At 44.2% G+C, this 24,822-nt stretch overlaps 1 protein-coding gene across 1 annotated transcript; it reads left to right on the plus strand.

Annotated features, from left to right (window-relative positions):
• Positions 1 to 385: 385 nt before the first annotated feature.
• Positions 386 to 24,164, plus strand: LOC139278768 (E3 ubiquitin-protein ligase DDB_G0292642-like). The gene is made up of 4 exons (XM_070897895.1): positions 386 to 460; positions 6,530 to 6,606; positions 11,875 to 12,024; positions 21,202 to 24,164. The coding sequence occupies exons 1-4, from the start codon at positions 391 to 393 to the stop codon at positions 21,799 to 21,801; spliced, it is 897 nt and encodes a 298-aa protein (XP_070753996.1). The 5' UTR covers positions 386 to 390; the 3' UTR covers positions 21,802 to 24,164.
• The last annotated feature ends 658 nt before the right edge of the window (positions 24,165 to 24,822 follow it).

Below are 24,822 nucleotides of genomic sequence, written 5' to 3' on the forward strand. Positions count from 1 at the left end.
TGTATCCCACAAGATCCTAAAATAATCTTGTTGAACACTTTGCTTAAATGCCAGAGGAAGTTTGTGCTGTGGCAAGTTTTGGTTGTACCTAATTTTGATTATTAGTTACTTGGTGTTTTACAGTTCGAAGTGGTAGTCACTATCAGCTAAATAATGGCATGCTATGAAATTACAGATTTATTTTGTTCACGATCTTAGTGGGATATTCTGCACGATCCCTACATCAGGCAACAGTTTCCCTTTAAATGCAGGGAAAGTACTCCGTGCCAGCTATCATGATATCGAAAGCATTGAGTCAGAATGAAACTGCAAAGAAATGTAAGTGAGTTCGGGGAAATTGAAGTAGTGACGACTGAAGCAGCATTTTAAATTCGGAGCAATACCAAGAGGATGGAAATCATCGTTTATGAAACAGCTTGGAAAAGATTTCAGTTTGTCACTGCAGCGAGTTTGGAGACAGGTAAAAATCTCATGGTCTAGAACTGAGTTACTAACTAAGATTTGTCTTGTATTTTTTTGTGACAGCTGGTAAGATATATATTAAATATTCCACAGACTTGCCTGCAACAAGAATGGCAGACAACAGACTGATGGCAGGCAACATCACCCCACAAAATGGGGTAGGGAAAAAACTGAACGATAGATCAGCGGATTGGAAAGCAGCTAATGTAACTCCTCTGTTTAAAAAAGGGGGCAGACAAAAGGCAGGTAACTATAGGCCGGATAGTTTAACATCTGTAGTGGGGAGAATGCTTGAAACTATCATTAAGGAAGAAATAGCGGGACATCTAGATAGGAATAGTGCAATCAAGCAGACGCAGCATGGATTCATGAAGGGGAAATTGTGTTTAACTAATTTACTGGAATTCTTTGAGGATATAACGAGCATGGTGGATAGAGGTGTACCGATGGATGTGGTGTATTTAGATTTCCAAAAGGCATTCGATACGGTGCCACACAAAAGGTTACTGCAGAAGATAAAGGTACACAGAGTCAGAGGAAATGTATTAGCATGGATAGAGAATTGGCTGGCTAACAGAAAGCAGAGAGTCAGGATAAATGGGTCCTTTTTGGGTTGGAAATCAGTGGTTAGTGGTGTGCCACAGGGATCGGTGCTAGGACCACAACTGTTTACAATATACACAGATGACCTGGAAGAGGGGTCGGAGTGTAGTGTAACACAATTTGCAGATGACACAAAGATTAGTGGGAAAGCGGGTTGTGTAGAGGACTCAGAGAGGCTGCAAAGAGATTTGGATAGGTTAAGCGAATGGGCTAAGGTTTGGCAGATGGAATACAGTGTCGGAAAGTGTGAGGTCATCCACCTTGGGGGGGAAAAAAACTGTAAAAGGGAATATTATTTGAATGGGGAGAAATTACAACATGCTCGGTGCAGAGGGACCTGGGGGTCCTTGTGCATGAATCCAAAAAAGTTAGTTTGCAGGTGCAGCAGGTAATCAGGAAGGCGAATGGAATGTTGGCCTTCATTGCGAGAGGGATGGAGTACAAAAGCAGGGAGGTCCTGCTGCAACTATAGGGTATTGGTGAGGCCACACCTGGAGTACTGCGTGCAGTTTTGGTCACCTTACTTAAGGAAGGATATACTAGCTTTGGAGGGGGTACAGAGACGATTCACTAGGCTGATTCCGGAGATGAGGGGGTTACCTTATGATGATAGATTGAGTAGACTGGGTCTTTACTCGTTGGAGTTCAGAAGGATGAGGGGTGATCTTATGGAACCATTTAAAATAATGAAAGGAATAGACAGGATAGAGGCAGAGAGATTGTTTCCACTGGTCGGGGAGACTGGAACTAGGAGGCACAGCCTCAAAATATGGGGGAGCCAATTTAAAACCGAGTTGAGAAGGAATTTTTTCTCCCAGAGGGTTGTGAATCTGTGGAATTCTCTGCCCAAGGAAGCAGTTGAGGCTAGCTCATTGAATGTATTCAAGTCACAGATAGATAGATTTTTAACCAATAAGGGAATTAAATGTTACGGGGAGCGGGCGGGTAAGTGGAGCTGAGTCCACGGCCAGATCAGCCATGATCTTGTTGAATGGCGGAGCAGGCTCGAGGGGCTAGATGGCCTACTCCTTTTCCTAATTCTTATGTTCTTATGTAGACCTGTAACTCATTTGAAAACAAAGCCCATATCTGCGTATTTTGAAAGGTAGTTATTTACATCAAAATAATCGTTCATTATGTGATAAGTGCACTCCTTTCCTGGTGTAGCATAGTTAGCTCATTAAACCTTAGTGCCATTTAAGAACATAAGAAATAGGAGCAGGAGTCGGCCATTTGACCCCTCAAGCCTGTTCAGATAGCATGGATGGATATAAGCCCTGTGCTGCTTAGTTCCCAACCTAAGCTATATTGGGTGGGGTTGTGTTGTGCAGAGGTTGTAGTGAGCCTTAATGGTAGAGCTTGAGAGGCAAGAGAGAGAGATATAATTGAAAGGAAGAATTCTGTTTTGACTGTCCTTGGTACCTCCTAATAGCAGGTATGAGATAGCATTGGGGCAATCTGGCAGCAAGCTCTGTGCTCGTCCTTTTGGTTGCAAGTTAGTCAACCAGATGCTTGGAATAAACTTACAGGAATGGGACTTAATCAAAAATATCTCCCTGGAAAGGAAAAAGTTTAAAATAAGTACATCCAGCTTATGATGGATGATGATAGTGCTGGTTTTATTTCTCCATAACAGATGTGACTCATTTCTAACTTCCAGCCTGATCCGGCATAATTTCTTTGAAAATATTTAGAGAGATATCTTTGCTTGGTAACATGATGTGCTGTGCAGAGGTTGTGAAGGAGGCAGAGTGCAGTAACGTGGTGATCTATTCTACATCACTGTGGCATGATGTACGTTGCCTTGTTCACAAGATGCGCAATCAGACTGATCAACTGTATTCATTATAGAGGATATACAGCTTCAGATACAGGGAGCCCTGAAGAAGGAGCTTTTAACTCTGGGATTTTACTTTGCACCACAATCTCCATAAATAGCTGCATCAATCTCTGGGACTGTCTCTCCATCTTCCTCCACACAGTCTCTCTTTCCCTCACTCTCTCTGTATAAAATCTCAGTTGGATTGAGTGGAGAGGTGTTGACCCAATAATTAGCAACACTGGGAGCCTCACTTCCTGTTCCCTGAAGACTCCCGAAAGACCCTAAAGCCCCTCTATGCCAGCATCCAATTGCTTCTTAAATGAATTCCAAGGCGCTCTCTGGTAGTCCTTTCCAAGTGCTGATCACCTTTTTGTATAAAGAACATTCTGATCGGTTCTAAATTTACTAATTTGAACCTCCTGGCTCTTTATCCTATCCTCAATTTAGTTTAAAATTATATGCTAAACATATCTTTTCTATTCCATTAAATATTTTGTCCGCCGGTTAAAAATCAATTCTCAGAAGTCTCCTCAGGGACTGAAAAGCCCAGGATTCTCCAGACTCTCCTCATTAGCTCAGACCTTCGATGCTAGGTATCAGACCCTTGGCTCTTTTTCTGCACTGAGTCCAGTCCTTGAATGTCTCTCTTGCATCTCACTAACCAAAACGGTACCGTTTAATCATAACTTTTTGTCTTGTATTCTACTGGGTTTTTTTCTGTGGTTCAACATCCTATTTATTGGCTTTGTTGCTTGCTGCTCTGCATTGGTTGGACATGTTGAGCATCAAGTCTGTAAGATTCCTGTGTTTCTTTCAGTTTCACCCATCGCTATTTCAAAACCATTCCTGCTGTACATGTCACACCCATTTCCCCTTCTGTGTAGCAGTATTAGGCAGTCCCTCGTGTCGAGGATGACCCACTTCCACAGCAAAAAAATGAATTCTCAGGTGTTTCCATGAGGCACCTGACATTCTAGGTTCCGAACTACATCTTGAAGGGTGGAAGATACCTGTACGTGAATTATTTTAATGTGGGTTGGCCACCAACCACCCCACTGGGTTGACAGAGCAAGGTCTTGGTCTATTGGTAACGGTTAACCAAGACGACTGGAGACCAAGCTCCGCTGTATGGGCCTAGTAAACATAGAAACATAGAAAATAGGTGCAGGAGCAGGCCATTCAGCCCTTCTAGCCTGCACCGCCATTGGCTGAACATGAAACTTCAGTACCCCCTTCCTGCTTTCTCGCCATACCCCTTGATCCCCCGAGTAGTAAGGACTTCATCTAACTCCCTTTTGAATATATTTAGTGAATTGGCCTCAACTACTTTCTGTGGTAGAGAATTCCACAGGTTCACCACTCTCTGGGTGAAGAAGTTTCTCCTCATCTCGGTCCTAAATGGCTTACCCCTCATCCTTAGACTGTGACCCCTGGTTCTGGACTTCCCCAACATTGGGAACATTCTTCCTGCATCTAACCTGTCTAAACCCGTCAGAATTTTAAACGTTTCTATGAGGTCCCCTCTCATTCTTCTGAATTCCAGTGAATACAAGCCCAGTTGATCCAGTCTTTCTTGATAGGTCAGTCCCGCCATCCCGGGAATCAGTCTGGTGAATCTTCGCTGCACTCCCTCAATAGCAAGAATGTCCTTCCTCAAGTTAGGAGACCAAAACTGTACACAATACTCCAGGTGTGGCCTCACCAAGGCCCTGTACAACTGTAGCAACACCTCCCTGCCCCTGTACTCAAATCCCCTCGCTATGAAGGCCAACATGCCATTTGCTTTCTTAACCACCTGCATGCCAACCTTCAATGACTGATGTACCATGACACCCAGGTCTCGTTGCACCTTCCCTTTTCCTAATCTGTCACCATTCAGATAATAGTCTGTGTCTCTGTTTTTAACCACCAAAGTGGATAACCTCACATTTATCCACATTATACTTCATCTGCCATGCATTTGCCCACTCACCTAACCTATCCAAGTCACTCTGCAGCCTCATAGCATCCTCCTCGCAGCTCACACTGCCACCCAACTTAGTGTCATCCGCAAATTTGGAGATACTACATTTAATCCCCTCGTCTAAATCATTAATGTACAATGTAAACAGCTGGGGCCCCAGCACAGAACCTTGCGGTACCCCACTAGTCACTGCCTGCCATTCTGAAAACCCACATATTCCTATTGTCCTTGGTATTCATAGGTCGCAGTGTGGGCCTCGCTGCCGGCCCGTGCTGCACCTTCCCTGAATACACTCGTGTGCATTAAATTCTTTCTGCCATTGTGCTGCCCACATGCTTGTTTTCCCCAATTCATTTCATTTCTGACTGCCTCCTCCATTTTCAGTGCTTTCTATGTTGAATCAGCTCCAAATCTAGTCAATTTGCATTGAGTTTCTGAATCAGTGATTGATGCAAATTACAAAGTATTTACAGCACAGAAACAGGCCATTCGTCCCACCAGGTCCGTGCCGGTGTTTATTCTCCACACAAGCCTCCTCCCACCATTCTTCATCTGACCCCATCAACATATTCTTCCATTCCTGTCTCCTTCATGTGCTTATCTAACTTTCTCTTGAATGCATCTATATTAATTTGCCTCAACTACTCCCTGTGGTAGTGCGGTCCACATTATAACCTTTATCTGGGTAAAGAAGTTTCTCCTGAATTCCCGATTGGATTTTATTAGTGACTATCTTATATTTATGACCCCTAATTCTGGTCTCGATTGCAAGTGGAGACATCTTCTCTACATTATCCCTATCAAACCCTTTCATAATCTTGAAGACCTCCATCAGGTCATCCCTCAATCTTCTCTTTTCTAGAGAAAAAAGCCCCAGCCTGTTCAATCTTTCCTTATAGGTATAACACCTCAGTTCTGATATTCTAGTAAATCTTTTTTGCAACTTCTCCAGTGTCTTCATATCCTTTTTATAATATGGAGACCAGAATTTTTCACAGTACCCCAAGTATGGTCTAATCAAGGTTCTATACAAGTTTAACGCAGCTCTGCTTTTCAACACTCTCTCTCGAAATGAACCACAGTGCTTTGATTGCTATTTTATGGCCTATTAACCAGTGTCGCTACTTTTAGTGATCTGTGTAGCTGTACCCCCAGATCTTTGTTTATCTACTCCATTTAGACACTTATTTTCTAAGGAGTATGTGATCTCCTTTTTCTTCCTACGAAAATATATTACCTTGCATTTATCTATGTTAAAGTTCATGAATTCAAAATGGTAGTGGTCCCAATACCAAGCCTGTATTTTCCCTCCCCACCACTGGCAACTGAAAAATACAAGCTGCAATTTAGTAGGGATGTGCTGACTGGAGACTGCACTGGGCTTCCATAATGAGAGGTGGGGAAGATCCAATCTTGGCTCTCTATGGTACCATCGAGTGGCCCCAAGTAAAGACAGCCAACATATCCAAATAGTGACATTGTTTAGGAAGGGTTTGCAATGAGACTGGTTAAGTCAGAGGACCTGTGGATGTCTGAGTACATCAGAATGAAATTAATTTTACTATTTTCAGTTTAGCAGCTTCCAGCTGATCTTGCTTGGAAGTACAGTGCTCAGATTTTCAAGCGTTTGAATTCATTGTGAATTATTTGTTTCAAGCTATGCCTGTTCTCTCTTGTAGGAGGGCATGAAGCATCCTGTGGTCATATGGTGATGTCCAAGGGTCTGAAGGAATGGTGTAAGGCACTTCTAGATGAGGTGAGTTCACAGCTGGTCAGAATTATCTTCAAGTGCTGGGCACATGAACTTTCAGCTTCAGGGCTGGTCTGTTATAGTGGAGGGAGATGGATGATAGGGCAAAACAGTTGTTTTCTCTTCTATTTCAGCAGTGGGAATTTCTTCACGTCCCCATCCAGTCATCTTTATGGCTTGGAAACATAGAAAATAGGTGCAGGAGTAGGCCATTCGGCCCTTCGAGCCTGCACCACCATTCAATAAGATCATGGCTGATCATTCCCGCAGTTCCCCTTTCCTGCTTTCTCTCCATACCCCTTGATCTCTTTAGCTGTAAGGGCCATATCTAACTCCCTCTTGAATATATCCAATGAACTGGCATCAACAACTCTCTGCGGCAGGGAATTCCACAGGTTAACAACTCTGAGTGAAGAAGTTTCTCCTTATCTCAATCCTAAATGGTCTACCCCATATCCTAAGACTATATCCCCTGGTTCTGGATTTCCCCCAACATCGGGAACATTCTTCCCGCATCCAACCTGTCCAGTCCTGTCAGAATCTTATACATTTCTATGAGATCCCCTCTCATCATTCTAAACTCCAGTGAATAAAGGCCCAGTTGAACCAGTCTCTCTCTTCATATGTCAGTCCAGCCATCCCTGGAATCAGTCTGGTGAACCTTTGCTGCACTCCCTCAATAGCAAGAACATCCTTCCTCAGATTAGGAGACCAAAACTGAACACAATATTCCAGGTGAGGCCTTGTACAACTGCAGCAAGGCCTCCCTGCTCCTTTCTCAAATCCGCTAACTATGAAGGCCAACATACCATTTGCCTTTTTCACCGCCTGCTGTACCTGCATGCCAACTTTCAACGACTGATGAACCATGGCACCTAGGTTTCGTTACACTTCCTCTTTTCCTAATCTGCCGCCATTCAGATAATATTCTGCCTTCATGTTTTTGCACCCTAAATGGATAACCTCACATTTATCCACATGATACTGCATCTGCCATGCATTTGCCCACTCACCTAACCTGTCCAAGTCACCCTGCAGCCTCTTAGTGTCCTCCTCACAGCTCACACCGCCACCCAGTTTAGTGTCATCTGCAAACTTGGAGATATTACACTCAATTCCTTCATCTAAATCATTAATCTATATTGTAAAGAGCTGGGGTCCCAGCACTGAGCCCTGCGGCACTCCACTAGTCACTGCCTGTCATTCTGAAAATGACCCGTTTATCCTGACTCTCTGCTTCCTGTCTGCCAACCAGTTCTCTATCCACGTCAGTATATTACCCCCAATACCATGTGCTTTGATTTTGCACATCAATCTCTTGTGCGGGACCTTGTCAAAAGCCATTTGAAAGTCCAAATACACCACATTCACTAGTTCTCCCTTGTCCACTCTGCTTGTTACATCCTCAAAGAAATTCTGGAAGATTCGTCAAGCATGATTTCCCTTTCATAAATCCATGCTGACTTGGACCGATATTGTCACTTCTTTCCAAATGCGCTGCTATTTCATCCTTAATTATTGATTCCAACATTTTTCCCACTACTGATGTCAGGCTAACCGGTCTATAATTACCCGTTTTCTCTCTCCCTCCTTTTTTTAAAAGTGGTGTTACATTAGCTACCCTCCAGTCCATAGGAACTGATCCAGAGTCGATAGACTGTTGCAAAATGATCGCCAATGCATCCACTATTTCTAGGGCCACTTCCTTAAGTACTCTGGATGTACACTATCAGGCCCCGGGGATTTATCGGCCTTCAATCCCATCAATTTCCCTAACACAATTTCCCACCTAATAAGGATTTTCTTCAGTTCCTCCTTCTCCCTAGACCCACTGTCCCCTAGTACATTCGGAAGGTTATTTGTGTCTTCCTTAGTGAAGACAGAGCCGAAGTATTTGTTCAATTGGTCTGCCATTTCTTTGTTCCCCATTATAAATTCACCTGAATCCGACTGCAAGGGACCTACGTTTGTCTTCACTAATCTCTTTCTCTTCACGTATTTATAGAAGCTTTTACAGTCAGTTTTTATGTTCCCTGCAAGATTCTTCTCGTACTCTATTTTCTCCCTCTTAATTAAAACCTTAGTCCTTCTCTGAATTCTAAATTTCTTGCAGTCCTCAGGTTTGTTGCTTTTCCTAGTCAATTTATATGCCTCTTCCTTGGTTTTAACACTCTCCATAATTTCCTTTGTTAGCCACGATTGAGCCATCTTCCCCGTTTTATTTTTACTCCAGAAAGGGATGTACAATTGCTGAAGTTCATCCATGTGATCTTTAAATGTTTGCCATTGCTTATCCACCGTCAACCCTTTAATTATCCTTTGTTAGTCTATTCTAGCCAGTTCACACCTCATACCGTCGAAGTTACCTTTCCTTAAGTTCAGGACCCTAGTTTCCGAATTAACTGTGTCACACTCCATCTTAATAAAGAATTCTACCATATTATGGTCACTCTTCCCAAGGGGCCTCGCACAACAAGATTGCTAATTAGTCCCTTCTCATTACACATCACCCTGTCTAGGATGGCCAGCTCTCTAGTTGGTTCCTCGACATATTAGTCTAGAAAACCATCCCTAATACACTCCAGGAAATCCTCCTCCACCGCATTGCTACCAGTTTGGTTAGCCCAGTCAATATGTAGATTAAAAGCGCCCATGATAACTACTGTACTTTATTGCACACATCCCTTATTTCTTGTTTGATGCTGTCTCCAACTTCACTACTACTGTTTGGTGGTCTGTACACAACTCCCACGAGCGTTTTCTGCCCTTTGGTATTCCGCAGCTCCACCCATACATATTCCACATCATCCAGGCTAATGTCCCTCCTTACTATTGCATTAATTTCCTCTTTAACCAGCAATGCCACCCGCCTCCTTTTCCTCTCTGTCTATCCTTCCTAAATGTTTAATACCCCTGGATGTTGAGTTCCCAGCCTTGGTCATCCTGGAGCCATGTCTCCGTGATGCCAATTATATCATATCCATTAACTGCTGTCTGCGCCGTTAATTTGTCCACCTTATTCCGAAGACTCCTCGCATTGAGGCACAGAGTCTTCAGGCTTGTCTTTTTAACACATTTTGCCATTTTAGAATTTTGCTGTAATGTGGCTCTTTTTGTTTTTTGCCTTGGGTTTCTCTGCCCTCCACTTTTACTATTCTCCTTTCTATCCTTTTTCTTCTGCCTCCATTTTATTTTCCTCTGTCTCCCTGCATAGGTTCCCATTCCCCTGCCATGTTAGTTTAACTCCTCCCCAACAGCACTAGCAAACACTCCCCCGAGGACCTTGGTTCTGGCCCTGACCAGGTGCAGACTGTCCAGTTTGTACTGGTCCCTCCTCCCCCAGAACCGGTTCCAATGTCCCAGGAATTTGAATTGCTCCCTCTTGCACCACTCCTCAAGCCACGTATTCATCTGAGCTATCCTGCGATTCCTACTCTATCATGTGGCACTGGTAGCAATCCTGAGATTACTATTTTTGAGGTCCTACTTTTTAATTTGGCTCCTAGCTCCCTAAATTTGTCTCGTAGGACCTCATCCCGTTTTTTACCTATATTGTTGGTACCTATATGCACCACGACAACTGGCTGTTCACCCTCCCTTTTCGGAATGTCCTGCACTTGCTCCGAGACATCCTTGACCCTTGCAGCCGCAGAAACACCTATCTATTCCCCTTACAGTCGAATCCCCTATCGCTATAGCTCTCCCACTCTTTCCTGCCCTCCTGTGCAGCAGAGCCACCCACGGTGCCATGAACTTGGCTGCTGCTGCCTTCCCCTGGTGAGTCATCCCCCTTCACAGTACCCAAAGCGGTGTATCTGTTTTGCAGAGGGATGACACTACCTACCTTCCACTGCTCTTCCTATTGGTCACCCATCTCTTATCTGGCTGTGTACCTTTAACCTGCGGTAAGACCAACTCGCTAAACGTGCTATTCACATCATTCTCAGCATCTTGGATGCTCCAGAGTGAATCCATCCACAGCTCCAGTGCCGCAAGTGGTCCGTCAGGAGCTGGAGGCGGATACACTTCCCGCACACGTAGTCGTCAGGGACATCGGAAGCGTCCCTGACTTCCCACATAGTACAGGAGGAGCATAACACATGTCCGAGCTGTCCTGCCATGTCTTAACCCTTAGATTAACTTAATTTGGCGGCAACAATGCTAAAAGGTTACTTACTGATGAAGAAAAGAAAAAAGAAAAACTACTTACCAATCACTTACCCCATTGGCTGTGACGTCACCTTTCGATTTCTTTCTACTTTTTTGCCTCCCTGCTGCAGCTGCACCGGCTGGCCTTTATAGGCCTCTGGCTGCTCGATCTCCCGTCTCTCCGACGCACCTCGAACTCCCCTATAAAGGCCAGGAGTCAGGGAGTTCGAGGTGCGTTGGTGAGGCGGGAGATCGAGCAGCCAGAAGCCTGTAAAGGCCACCAGTCGGGAATAAATTACCAAGTATGGGAGAGATCAGAGGCACGGATTAGAGGGGGAATGGGTCAAGTATCTAGTTTCATTCAGTCCAATATTTTCAAAGTTGCGTCCTGGTGATGCACTTCAGCTGCAGGATAACTGCAATGAATGCAACATTGTTATAAAACTATCGCACAGTGTGGTGCCAAGATATTAAGTGTACGCACATTCACAAAACAAGGTGAGCGGGTACTTTCAATATACAACCTGTGGGACTGCAAGGCATTTGCTAGACTTCTGAAGCTTTGCTGGGCTCCTCATTGTCGGTGTATTTTTGCATTCGTCCCCAGTATTACACCATAGAAAGGCCAGTCACTGCAACAAGATTGGTAACTTCCAAAGACATGAAGGATGTGATTTAAATGCAAGTTCATTCATCGTCGTTTCAAATATGCATCCACATTGCCCAGCGATGATTAGCAATCATATATTGGCAGCAAAATTATGACTGCAGTAGGAAATATGCCATGAGATGTTCTTGCCTTTTTTATATATGTAAGGGCTCTGAATACCTCTTAAATTACACCTCCTGATGTACATTCTATATATAAATTGTCAAACACACGTCATTAGATTCCAACCTGTAACTCGCACCCAAGGATTCCATTGTTCTGTATATTAAAAAAATAGAGACTCTCGATTAGTTGAGTGTGCATGTTACCCCCTGGCATATTCATTATTGATATCTCTCTCTAAGTGGTGCACAGTAGATATTTACAAGAATTTGAGTTCCATTTTTGACTGGGTAGTGGACGAGCTCAGAACGATTGGTTGCAGCAGCTTTATTACAACAGTTGATTCTCTGTAGGGTCGCCTCACGTTTAACTGCCCCAAGTGTGCAAAGGAGTGGCCCTGGCAGGAGGTGCGGCAACTTTCCCAGTTGACGCAGGAGGAATGCGGACCCTATGAAGAGCAGCTTGGCAGGATAATGACACAAAAGGCTGAGTCATACCGAAAGGTAACTGTCATGTGTTTTAGGATTTTTTATCTTTTTTTTCAAATAAATGATTCAACGTTGAGCAATGATTGTGTTTTGACACCAAATGTATTCGGAGGTTTAAATTTTTTAAAGCTGCTGACGTTGTAGCTGTTTGTTAAAGCTTGACGAGCCAGTTTGTGACCTACAGTATACATCACATTGGGACAATGAGGTCAGTTGTCTTGTCCCAGGCCCATTCAGCCAGGCTGAATTCTATTCATGTTTTCTTTTGATCCATACCCAGAGGAGAGGGAGCTGATCATAGTTACTGGGAAATAAGTGTGACCGTAGTCCTTTATTACAGATCTGAGTGCTCTGTGAGGCCTCCTTATATACAGGTGCTCTCAAGGGATTGTGGGATCTCTAGGGAATAAGCCCTCTGGTGGTTAGACATGGTAATGACAGGTTTACATACATAACACTTCCCCCACCCCCCCCCCCTGCCAAACCCCGGCCCCCAAAGTCAATAGTGTAACCATTTACAATGAGTCGATACTTTCCCTGGTTGATCGTCTCGGTGCAAATGCTAGTGTGGGTGAGTCATTTGTTGGGCCTTCACTGGGCTGCTGCACAGCTGGTCTTGCTGGACTGCTGGGGGTAGTGAGCCTTGCTGGGCTGCTGCGGGTGATGGGTTCTGCTTCGTGGTCAACCGCTGGGTCGGTTGTCACTTGTGCGTGTGTTGGAGGGTCGAAAAAGGTAGTCTGTTGTGGGTTGTTCTGGATAGTCTGTAAACCTGAGTTTGGTTTGGTCCAAGTGTTTTCTACAGGTGAGTCCATTTACGAGTTGATTACAAACACCCTACTCCCCTCTTTGGCCAAAACAGTGCCAGCAATCCACTTGGGACCTTCTCCATAGTTCAACACAAATACAGGATCATTTACTTCAATTTCGCATGACAGATTTGCGCGATCATGATATGTATTTTGTTGAAGCCGCATGCTCTCTACCTGTTCATGTAGATCAGGGTGGACTAACAAGAGCCTTGTCTTAAGTGCCCTTTTCATGAGCAGTTCAGTGGGAGGGACCCCAGTGAGTGAGTGGGGTCTTGTGCAGTAACTAAACTCGGGATAAGCGAGTCTGCAGTGAGCCATCAGTTACCCTGTTCAAGCTCTGCTTGATTGTTTGAACTGCTCGTTCTGCCTGACTATTGGACGCTGACTTAAATAGAGCAGACGTGACATGTTTGACCCCATTGTGGGTCATGAATTCCTTGAATTCAGCACTGGTAAAACAGGGTCCATTGTCACTTACAAGGACAATCAGGCAGGCCGTGTGTGGCAAACATGGGCCCGAAGGCTTTCAATGGTGGCAGTGGACATTCTTGCCGACATTATCTCACATTCAATCCATTTGGAGTACGCATCCTACAACCAGTAAAATATTTTTCCCAAGAATGGGCCTGCATAGTCGACATAAACCCTAGACCACGGTTTGGAGGGCCAAGGCCATCAACTTAGTGGCACCTCCCTGGGTGCATTGTTTAACTGGGAGCATGTTTTACATTTGTGCACAAAGGACTCTAAATCTGCACTGATACCGGGCCACCACATGTGGGATCTGGCTATCGCTTTCGTCATTACAATGCCTGGGTGGGTACTGTGGAGATCACTAATGAAAGTGTACCTGCCCTTTTTTGGCACAACTACCCGATTACCCGATAGGAGGCAGTCTGCCTGTATGGACATTTCACCTTTGCGCCGCTGTTATAGCTTTATTTCTTCCTGCATCTCGAACGGGACACTAGACCAACTCCCGTGGAGCACACTTTTTTTTTTTAGCTCGTCCAAGTTCTAATCTGTCGGGCGGTAACAGGTGATTGCTCTCTCTCGAATGCTTCCATTACCGTAACTAAATCTGCAGGCTTAGGCGGTGTCATGTGGTGGGCAATGGTAGCCTACTGAGAGCATCAGCACAGTTTTCTGTGGCGGATGGTATAGTTGTATGCGGACAACATGAGCGCCCATCTCTGGATGCGGGCTGATGCATTCGTATTTATCCCTTATTTTCAGAAGAGAGAGATTTAAGCGACTTATGGTCTGTTTCCAATTCAAATTTGAGCCCGAACAGATATTGATGCATTTTCTTTACCCCTTAAACACACGAACGCTTCTTTTTCGATCATACTGTAGGCTCTCTCGGCCTTGGACAGACTTCTGGATGCATAAGTACCAGTTTCAATTTCCGAAATTCATTAGCTTGTTGCAATACACACCTGACCCCGTACAACGATGCATCACATGCTAGTACCAAATGTTTACATGGATCGTACAACACAAGCAATTTGTTTGAACATAACAGCTTTCTAGCTTTCTCAAAGGCATTTTCTTGGCTTTTACCCCATACCCATTCATCTCCTTTATGCAGTAAAGAGTGCAGGGGTTTTAACAACATGCCAAGACCCGGTAAGAAGTTACCAAAATAGTTCAGGAGTCTTAGAAACGACCGCAGCTCTATTACGTTCTGTAGTCTTGGTGCATTTTTGATTGCTTCCGTCTTCGAATCGGTAGGCCTGATGCCGTCCGCCACGATTCTTCTCCACTTCAGGCGCCAGGAAAACGCACTTCGAGCATTTTAGCCTGAGCCTCACACGATTAAGTCGACTAAGAACCTCCTCCAGGTTCTGCAGGTGCTCGACGGTGTCCTGACCTGTACCCAAGATGTCATCCTGGAAGACCACGGTGCGTGGGACCGACTTCAACAAGCTTTCCATGTTCCTCTGGAATATTGCCGTGGCCAATTGAATCCCAAACGGGCATCTGTTGTAAACGAAAAGACCTTTGTGCGTGTTGATGCAGGTGAGGCCTTTCGAAGATTCCTCCAGCTCCTGCGTCATGTAGGCCGAGGTCAAGTCCAGCTTTGTGAGCGTTTTCCCTGCCGCCAGCATTACAAATAGGCCCGTCTGCCTTTGGTAGCAGGTATTGATCCTGCAGTGAGAAACGATTGATAGTTACTTTGTAATCACCGCAGGTTCTGGCGGTGCCATCTCCCTTGAGGACTGGAACAATCGGACTGACCCACTCATTGAATGCGAAATTATGCCCTCTCATTGTAGCCTGTCCAGCTCGATCTCCATCCTCATCATGTAAGGTACCGCTCTCGCCTTGTGATGGGTCACACCCCCGAAATCAAATGGATCTGCACTTTTGCTCCTTGGAACTTCCCGATGCGTGGATTGAACAGCGAGGGGAACTTGCTTAGGACCTGGGCACATGAGGTGATGGCGACGGACGAAAGCGCTTTGACGTCGTCCCAGTCCCAGCGTATCTTTCCCAACCAACTCCTGCTGAACAGCGTGGGGCCATTGCCCAGTACCACCCAGAGTGGTAAATCGTGCCCTGCTCCATCGTAGGAGACCTTTACGGTAGCACTGCCAATCAGATCCTTTGTGTAGGTTCTAAGTTTAATGCGAATGGGGGTCAGGACTGTCCTTGAAGCCTTGTTGCACCACAACTTATCAAAAGTTTTTTTACTCGTTATAGACTGACTTGCGCCCGTGTCCAGTTCCATGGACATCGGGAGTCCATTTAATTCAACCTTCAGCATTATCGGGGGACACTTTGTGGTAGATGTGTGCACCCCATATACCTCTGCCTCCTTGGTCTGAGGCTCTGGTTCATCATGATCCACCGTGGATCTGTCCTCCTCTGCAACATGGTGGTTTGCAGGGTTTGCAGCTCGCCTCCACATACGTTAGAGGTGTCCCATTGTTCCACAGCCCTTGCAAACGTATCCTTTGAAGCACCATGAATGGAATCAGTGATCACACCTGCAGCGCCAACAAGGTGTTAATGGCCTTGTATTCACCACGCTTAATGGCGGACTCTGAGTCATCTGCGGCCGTGCAGCTACAGGCGTGTAAGTCCTGCCATGTACATTTTGATTTGAAAACAACGTTACTTTGTTCACAGTACTTGCAACAGCACTAGTGTGCTGGGAAATTTGTTTGGTATTGTCACTGGTGGAGATAAATGCCTGGGCTATCGCTATGGCTTTACTCCAGGTTGGGGTCGCTACAGTCAAAAGTTTGCGAAGTATTACTTCATGGCCAATGCCAAGTACAAAGAAGTCCCTGAGCATGTGCTCCAAGTGTCCTTCAAATTCGCAATCTCCTTTAGCTCGGCGACATAGCTCGCCACTTCCTGACCTTCAGACCTCTTGTATGTGTAGAACCGATACCTTGCCATCCGAACACTTTCCTTCAGGTTTAGATGCTCCCGGATCAGTGTGCACAACTCATCGTATGACTTGTCTATGGGTTTTGCTGGAGCGAGCAGGTTTTTCATGAGGCAATACGTTGGTGCCCCGCAAACGGTGAGGAGGATCGCCCTTCATTTGGCAGCGTTCCCTTCTCCTTCCAGCTAATTGGCCACAAAGTATTGGTCAAGTAGCTCCACAAAGGTTTCCCAATCATCTCCCTCTGAAAATTTCTCCAGGATGCCCACAGTTCTCTCCAATGCCCTACAGGGTCCTGAACTTAAAGAAAGGTAACTTCGATGGTATGAGGCGTGAATTGGCTAGGATAGACTGGCAAATGATACTTACAGGGTTGACAGTGGATAGGCAATGGCAGACATTTATAGATTACATGGATGAACTTCAACAATTATACATCCCTGTCTGGAGTAAAAATAAAGAGGGAAGGTAGCTCTACCATGGCTAACAATGGAAATTAGGAATAGTGTTAAATCCAAAGAAGAGGCATATAAATGTACCAGAAAAAGCAGCAAACCTGAGGACTGGGAGAAATTTAGAATTCAGCAGAGGAGGACAAAGAATCTAATTAGGAGGGGGAAAATAAAGTATGAGAGGAAGTTTGCAGGGATCATAAGAACTGACTGCAAAAAGCTTATATAGATATATGAAGAGAAAAAGATTACTGAAGACCAACATATAGGTCCTTTGCAGTCAGAATCAGGTGAATTTATAATGGGGAACAAAGAAATTGCAGATCCAATCGAACAAATACTTTGGATAGGAAGACACAAATAACCTTCCAGAAATACTAGGGGTTCGAGGGTCTAGTGAAAAGGAGGAACTGAAGGAAATCCTTATTGGTCAGAAAATTGTGTTAGGGAAATTGATGGGATTGAAGGGCGATAAATCTCCAGGGCCTGATAGGCTGCATCCCAGAATACTTAATGAAGTGGCCCTAGAAATAGTGGATGCATTGGTGATCATTTTCCAACATTCTATTGACTCTCGATCAGTTCCTATGGACTGGAGGATAGCTAATGTAACACCACTTTTTAAAAAAGGTGGGAGAGAGAAAACAGGGAATTATAGACCAATTAGCCTAACATCGGTGGTGGGGAAAATGTTGGAATCAATTATTAAAGGTGAAATAGCAGCGCATTTGGAAAGCACTAACAGGATTGGTCCAAATCAGCATGGATTTATAAAAGGGAAATCATGCTTGACAAATCTTCTAGAATTTTTTGAGGATGTAATTAGTAGAGTGGACAAGGGAGAACCAGTGGATGTGGTATATTTGGATTTTCAAAAGGCTTTTGGCAAGGTCCCACACAAGAGATTGGTGTGTAAATTTAAAGCACATGGTATTGGGGGTAATGTATTGACATGGATAGAGAACAGGTTGGCAGACAGGAAGCAGAGAGAATGAATGGGTCCTTTTCAGAATGGCAGGCAGTGACCAGTAGGGTGCCGCAGGGTTCAGTGCTGGGACCCAAGCTATTTACAATATACATCAATGATATAGATGAAGGAATTGAATGTAATATCTCCAAGTTTGCAGATGACACTAAGCTGGGTGGCGGTGTGAGCTGTGAGGAAGATGCTAAGAGGCTGCAGGGTGACTTGGAAGGTTAGGTGAGTGGGCAAATGCATGGCAGATGCAGTGTAATGTGGATAAATGTGAGGCTATCCACTTTGGTGGCAAAATCAAGAAGACAGAATATTATCTGAATGGTGACAGATTAGGAAAAAGGAAGGTGCTGCAACAAGACCTGGGTATCATGGTATATCAGTCATTGAAGTTTGGCATGCAGGTACAGCAGGAGGTGAAGAAGGCAAATGGCATGTTGGCCTTAATAGCTAGGGGATTTGAGTATAGGAGCAGGGAGGTCTTAATGCAGTTGTACAGAGCCTTGAGGAGGCCACACCTGGAATATTGTGTTCAATTTTGGTCTCCTAATCTGAGGATGGACATTCTTGCTATTGAGGGAGTACAGTGAAGGTTCACCAGATTGATTCCTGGGATGGCAGGACTGACATATGAGGAGAGACTGGATCAACTTGACTTGTATCCACTGGAGTTTAGAGGAATGCGAGGGGATCTCATAGAAACATATAAAATTTTGACCGGATTGGACAGATTAAAGGCAGGAAGAATGTTCCCGTTGCTGGGGAGTTCCAGAACCAGGGGTCACAGTCTAAGAATAAGGGGTAAGCCATTTAGGACCGAAATGAGGAGAAACTTCTTCATTCAGAGTGGTTAACCTGTAGAATTCTCTACCGCAGAAAGTTGTTGAGGCCAGTTCGTTAAATATATTCAAAAGGGAGTTAGATATAGCCCTTGCGGCCAAAGGGATCAAGGGGTATGGAGAGAAAGCAGGAAAGGGGTACTGAGGTTGAATGATCAGCCATGATCATATTGAATGGCGGTGCAGGCTTGAAGGGCTGAATGGCCTGCTCCTGCACCTATTTTCTATGTTTGTTGCATTGGGATTCATCATCTGTATCTCGTTGCCAGTTGTTATCTCTTCGATAAAGTAAGTGTGACTGTAGTTCTTTATTACAGATCTCAGAGTACCTCTCCAGCCTGTGAGGCCTCCTAATATACAGGTGCTCCCAAGGGATTGTGGGATCCCTTGAGACTCCAGGGGATAAGCCATCTGGTGGTTAGACATGGTAATTACAGGTTTATATACATAACAGAAAAGATGTTAGATGGACGATCCCTACTCACTGGCCAGCCGTATAGACTGAGAAAAGGACAAAGTGACGTGGGCAGTGAGTAAAACCAACTAGCTCTGAGGTGGGAGCCTGGCCTAGTGAGGTGGAATATACCTAACGCCAGCCCACAGCCAGTTAGAATCAGCAAGGCTAATCAGAAAAAGTCAAGTAAGCCCACTAATGTGGATTGTATGGGCCATTTCCTGTTCTTGTGGAGGGTTCTGCAGTTAGTTAAATCAAGGCAATATTCGAGTACATATGTTCTATATCTTCACTTACTGTCGGTAAAGCAGTTTAATGATTTGTATCTGGTCTTCTCTACAGTGTTGCTCAGTTTGAGCTCAAACATTGGAGAAGGGCACACGGGTATGTGTGTGAAATGCACAATATCCAGTTCAGATCAGAAGGGGTCCTATATTTACCCACTCCGGTTTACGCTATCGTATAATTAAATATTGGGCAGTAGGGGCATACTCCTTAATGCAAGTTATTCAGACCACTTCTAGAAATGACCAGCACCACTGTACCCTAGAGAATATCTGAGGCAAACGTGTAACAGTGACTATTAAAGATAAAGCCCCAGCAGTTATCATACTGGTTCAAATGTATTCCTTTTTGGTTAATTCCTCTCCACTTTACTAATTTCCCACTTGGCATCAGCACTGTAACTTAAATGGGAGCGAAGGAAAAGTACTGCTCGACTTTTGCCAATGTAAAAACAAGATATACAAGAAGGTACAGTATCTTCTATTTCGACATCCAACATCACGTCGGTCTTGGCGATACCCTAATTTTTTTTCACAACCTCAATACATCACAAAAGGTAAAATCATTAATATTAATGTAAAGATGAAGAGGCAAGAAGGTTCAGGAGAGAAGAGAAGTGAAGAAAGTGGCCAGGAACAGGAAAGACCAAGTGGGAGACTGAGTGAGGTTGAGATGGAGGGAGATGCAGACTCAGTAAGCTGGTCGGTTAATGTTTTGGTGGGGCGGGGGAAGAGACGGGGATCTGAGTCTAGGCTAAAGGGTAAGAGAGAAAATCTAAAATGGGATAATTCCCATGCAAAATTGCACCATTCTGCCTCACAGCTACTCTGACATTGTGCTTCAATAATAACTGGAAATTATGCAGGGGCCCATCAGATGGCCTCTGCATATAATAATAACATTGCAAACAAAATGGGGACAAACTGAATAGAAACATTTTAAAACATTGAATAAGTAGCTTGTAGCCCTTTGCAGCTGTAAATAGAACACAAAAGGAACTGGCGGTTAATAGAAAATAAACGGCTCATTGTGGCTAGCGAACCCAGCCATTCGTCGTAGTGCTGGTGAATTTTGCAACTGACTATTGTGTGAGCTATTTCTGGAAACCTTCAGTCCCTTGCCTTCAGCCCTTCATATAAACATGTGCTCACAAAATCTGACAAGATTTCAAATTCCCTGGATTTAAAAAAAAAAATTGATGTTAGATGGATAGATCCATCACTGTTGACTTTGAGTGCTAACTAACCAAACATTTGAACGTCAAACTTGTGTGGTAGCAATTACTAAGATGAAAAGATGTTCAGAGGTAGAAAGAGAATCTCCAAGCGATTCAGAAGTTATGTTGACTATAAAACAATGACGAGAACAGATTTGAATTGTGATCAGTTTTGGTCATGAGATTTGAGAAAGAGAATAGGAGATACTGACCAGAGGTCAAAGGAGGACATTAAGCAACATACTCAGTCTTAAGCAGGTATGCTTGAAGTGTTAAAGAATGGCAAACTGTTCTAATTGGAATAGAAATCTGGAATTCTCCCTCCCAAAAGGCTGTGGATGCTGGCACAATTAGAGCTTTCAGGACTGAGATTGATTGATTTTTGTTAGGTATGTGTATCAAGGGATATGGAGCTGAGATGGGTAAATTGAGTTGAGCTACAGAGCAGCCATGATCTAATTGAATGATGGAGCAGGCTCGAGGGGCTGAATGGCCCACTCCTATTCCTATGTCCCTATCAATAATTAGCACAATGGCAGAGAAATCTGCAATCCAAGATGCAAAAATCAGGAACAGGATCAGTGGGCTAATGTTGGAGTAGCTCTGTGTGATGAAACAGGAGATACCAAGCCAAAATGTAAATGATACAGTTCTACATTTTTCAGTTCTAATTTCATTCCTCGCTCCCCAACCCCCCATTCAAATCCCTAACATAAATAGATACATTTGTCACTAATTCCTTTTCTCATTTTGTCTTTCAGTGTCCAGACTGCAGTCTCTATGTACAGAGAATGGATATGGAGAAGCTATGTGTTCAGTGTCCGCCTTGCTCCAAGAGATCAAAGAAAGTCTTTCAGTTCTGCTGGGACTGTCTGAGGGAGTGGAAGAATGCTGATATGCAGAATGACAGCTGCGGTAATGAATCCTGCAGTGTGACAGCACTGCTTCTGGGCTGCAGTACAATCGAAGACATGGCTAGTGCAGTGTATGGATGCCCTAAAGTACGGGCCTGCCCCAACTGTGAGGCATTAGCAGAGCATTGCATGAGAGGTTGTCCAAGTGTATTGTGTCCCAATTGCAGGCACCTATTTTGTTACCGGTGCCTTGAGTTAAATGGATGTCATAGAGAAAGACAAGCTGGTTTAATATGTTGCCCTATAGCTGAAAGGCAAAAGCTGACTGGCAAAAAGGTCTATAGTAAAAACGCACACCTGCAGGATTTGGATGCATTTATAAGACTGCATTTATTAGCAGAAAGAGATGCCATTCGCCAAGAGCGGCAAAGAAACATCCAGCCAGGAAGCTTGCATCTACAGCAGCTGAGGAATGAACAGCCCAATAGCTCGTGTGTCATTTCCTAAACCTCATATTTGGGAAGTTCCTGTTTAACATCTGTATTGATAGAGTAGCAACTTCATCATATAATATATGATATGATATGATATGACCGCTAGGAATAATCTTTATCCCTTGCTACCTTTTATAGGGAGAAATTTTTTTTTTTAAACATACCCCCATCCCGAAGCTCTTGCTGGGATACCTTTCCCGCTGATGCCAGCAGCCCGTCATGCTCCCTCTCGTAAGTGGCCATTCCTCATTGATAGGGCGAAACAGAAAAAAAGGGGGCAGATAGCCTTCCCCCATCTGTCACTGAGTGTGCTAGAAAGGAAGTCCAGTAGGCTGCTTTGCCAAAAGTCCACACACAATGATCACAGTTAAGCTGTTGGTGGTGAATACGCCCGCTACGTTGCTTGGACCTTGGATGTCTAGAACATCAAGGTGGTCCACACCATACAAGCTGCAACTGTATAGATCTTTCCACTATGCTGAAAGCTGATGTCCATAGTACATCCAGGACTCGATGTCTACCATGAGTGGGTTATAGGGAGGCCTGCAGCTGCTGCTAAAGCTCCATATCTCTAACTAGTGGTAAACCACTATTCAGAGCAGTGTGATGTGTGTCCTGGTCAAGAGGATGGTGACAATGCACTTGCACATTTTATGGTGAGATGTCCTGCTCACCATGCTGCTCGTGAGGAATTTCTTTTCCCTGCTGTCCACCTTGTCTCGTGATACCTATTGAGCATCCGTAGGAGGAAGGGAAAGAGGTAAGAAGGGTCTCTGGGGTCAGAAGGGCTCCAGATGACCTGCCTGGAGATAGATGTTCAGAACCAGAGTGGGCAGTCCATATTGGGCAAACAGAAATTGTATCTGTGTGGATTTCTCGGCAGCTTTGTTTGGAGATTTAAACAGGCTGACCAAAAGCAAGCTGAACTCCAGTCTCTGCAGCTCTTCCATTCCATTCCTTTGTTGCTTGCTTTTCTTTCATATTCTAAGGCTTTCTTTTTTTAAATTCAATTGAAAAGAATTCTTCCCCCTCTTTTAATTCTGACCCCTCCAAAAATAGATTCTCAGCAAATAATTTGGATGAACATGCTGGAATTTCATTGTGCTGCTTTAGATTTCACTTTGTGGAACTTTTCCTAAGCCTGTTAAGCAAGGTAGAGTTCATGATGGTGCAAATCATATGTGATGTATAGAAGTTGCGAGCTGGATCAACTTTTCTATTATGTTCTCTTCTGTTTTCAGAAACTTTTGCTAGTTTTATTGACATTGCAAAAATCTTTTTCTAATACCCATTTTATCTTTTAATTTTCACCAGTTTCTTTTCTGTCACTTATGAAGTTTTCTCTTCGTGTCCCCTACTGGAATTGAGTTAAACTGGGACAAGCACTTGGTACATTTAATGTCTAACTCTCCCAAACTGTTTTTTGGTTACAGACACCAACTCAGTGGGGATAATTTTGACTTCAGTAAAAATAAAAATCGTGAGAGATGTAAAATGGGCTGCCAATTCACTATCACCTGTTTTATACTGTCGTACAAAGTCAAAAAACCCCATTGAGTCTTAAGAGGTCAAAATGATTCCAATTTGAGAGAGCAACATTGTGAAAGTGAAAGGGGGAGAATGGCAGAGAGATGCCTCTGGCATTGTGACATGTTAGAAACTTGAGATGAAAATCAATCACAGCATCTGATCCACTGTAAATAATAATTTCTATAGTGAATGCTACACAATGAAAACAGTCAGGCCCTGGGAATTGTGGACACAAGCAAGAATGTGCTTCACAAGCACATTGTGACTGGCTCCTGCAAGAGAACACCACAATCACATTTTATGTAGATAGAATGTTATCATAGGCAGTCCCTCGAAATGAGGATGACTTTCTTCCATGCAGAAAAGGGATGAGTTCACAGGTGTTTCAATGAAGGACCTAATATTCCGGATCCCGAACTACATCTTGAAGGGTGGAAGATGCCCGTGCGTGGATTTTTTTTAATGTGTGGTGGCCATTGCACACCAGCCACTACACAGGCTTGACAGAGCTAGGTCTTGGTCCAGTGGCAAGGATTAACCAAGACGACTGGAGACCAGCTCTGCTGCATGGACCAAGTGCTCACACACATCGCAGTGTGGGCTGACCCATGCTGCTCCTGGGCCCCAATCACATCCCTCTGCGAACTCTTGCCGCTCCTTCGCCCCAACCTCGCCACTCCTGCTGTACCTGCCTGCATTGCAACCAGCCATTGCCCGCCTGCAGCAGCATGCACTGCTCTCTGCAGTGGCATGCTGCTCCCTCTAATGGCCCCGGCCTGCTGATGGTCTTGCAGGCCGGGACTGCACCGATTTCTGGGCTGGGCCCGCTGCACGCTGCTCCCTCTAATGACCTCGGCCTGCTACAGGCACATTGTGAACAGCAATGAAGTAACATTATATGTCACTTTCAATATGAAGAACTATGAGCAGATGATGAACATTGTGATGGGTTAGTACATAAATGATGCACAACAGGAGAGCTGATTTTACCATGAAGGTTCATAATGGTCCAGAGTGAGAAAAAGCCCAACTGGCTTACCCTATAGTTTATATTGGAGTTCAAGAGCCTCTTGGACCTGCTTTATCATCCTCTTGTCTTTGTGCCAAATCCATACCCCTCTAGACATTAGGCATTTGTGTAGTGGAGTGGGTTCAGAGAAAAACAAATAAGATCTTTGGGGGATTCAATATTAAGATGCGAGGGGATGCTAAAGAATTGGAGTTACCTTAACTGGCGAATTAATTGAGGAGACATAAACCAAGTCATTAACATGCTAAAAGCCCACAAATAAAGTAAATGTTAGCACATTTCATAGAACAAGAAATCACGAGAACAAAGTTAATGAGCTTCTAGTGAGACTGGAAATGGTGTGGTCACCCCCCACTCCCCCTTCTAGTATTGCAGATACATTAATTGATTTCTATAAAAAGCAGTTTGCTGATTACTCAAACTCATATGGTTTATGTGACTGTGGAATACAATTGGTCATGGTTTAATGCAGAT

Source organism: Pristiophorus japonicus, chromosome 13 (assembly GCF_044704955.1).
Source record: "Pristiophorus japonicus isolate sPriJap1 chromosome 13, sPriJap1.hap1, whole genome shotgun sequence".
In the NCBI taxonomy this organism is placed as follows: Eukaryota; Metazoa; Chordata; class Chondrichthyes; family Pristiophoridae; genus Pristiophorus; species Pristiophorus japonicus.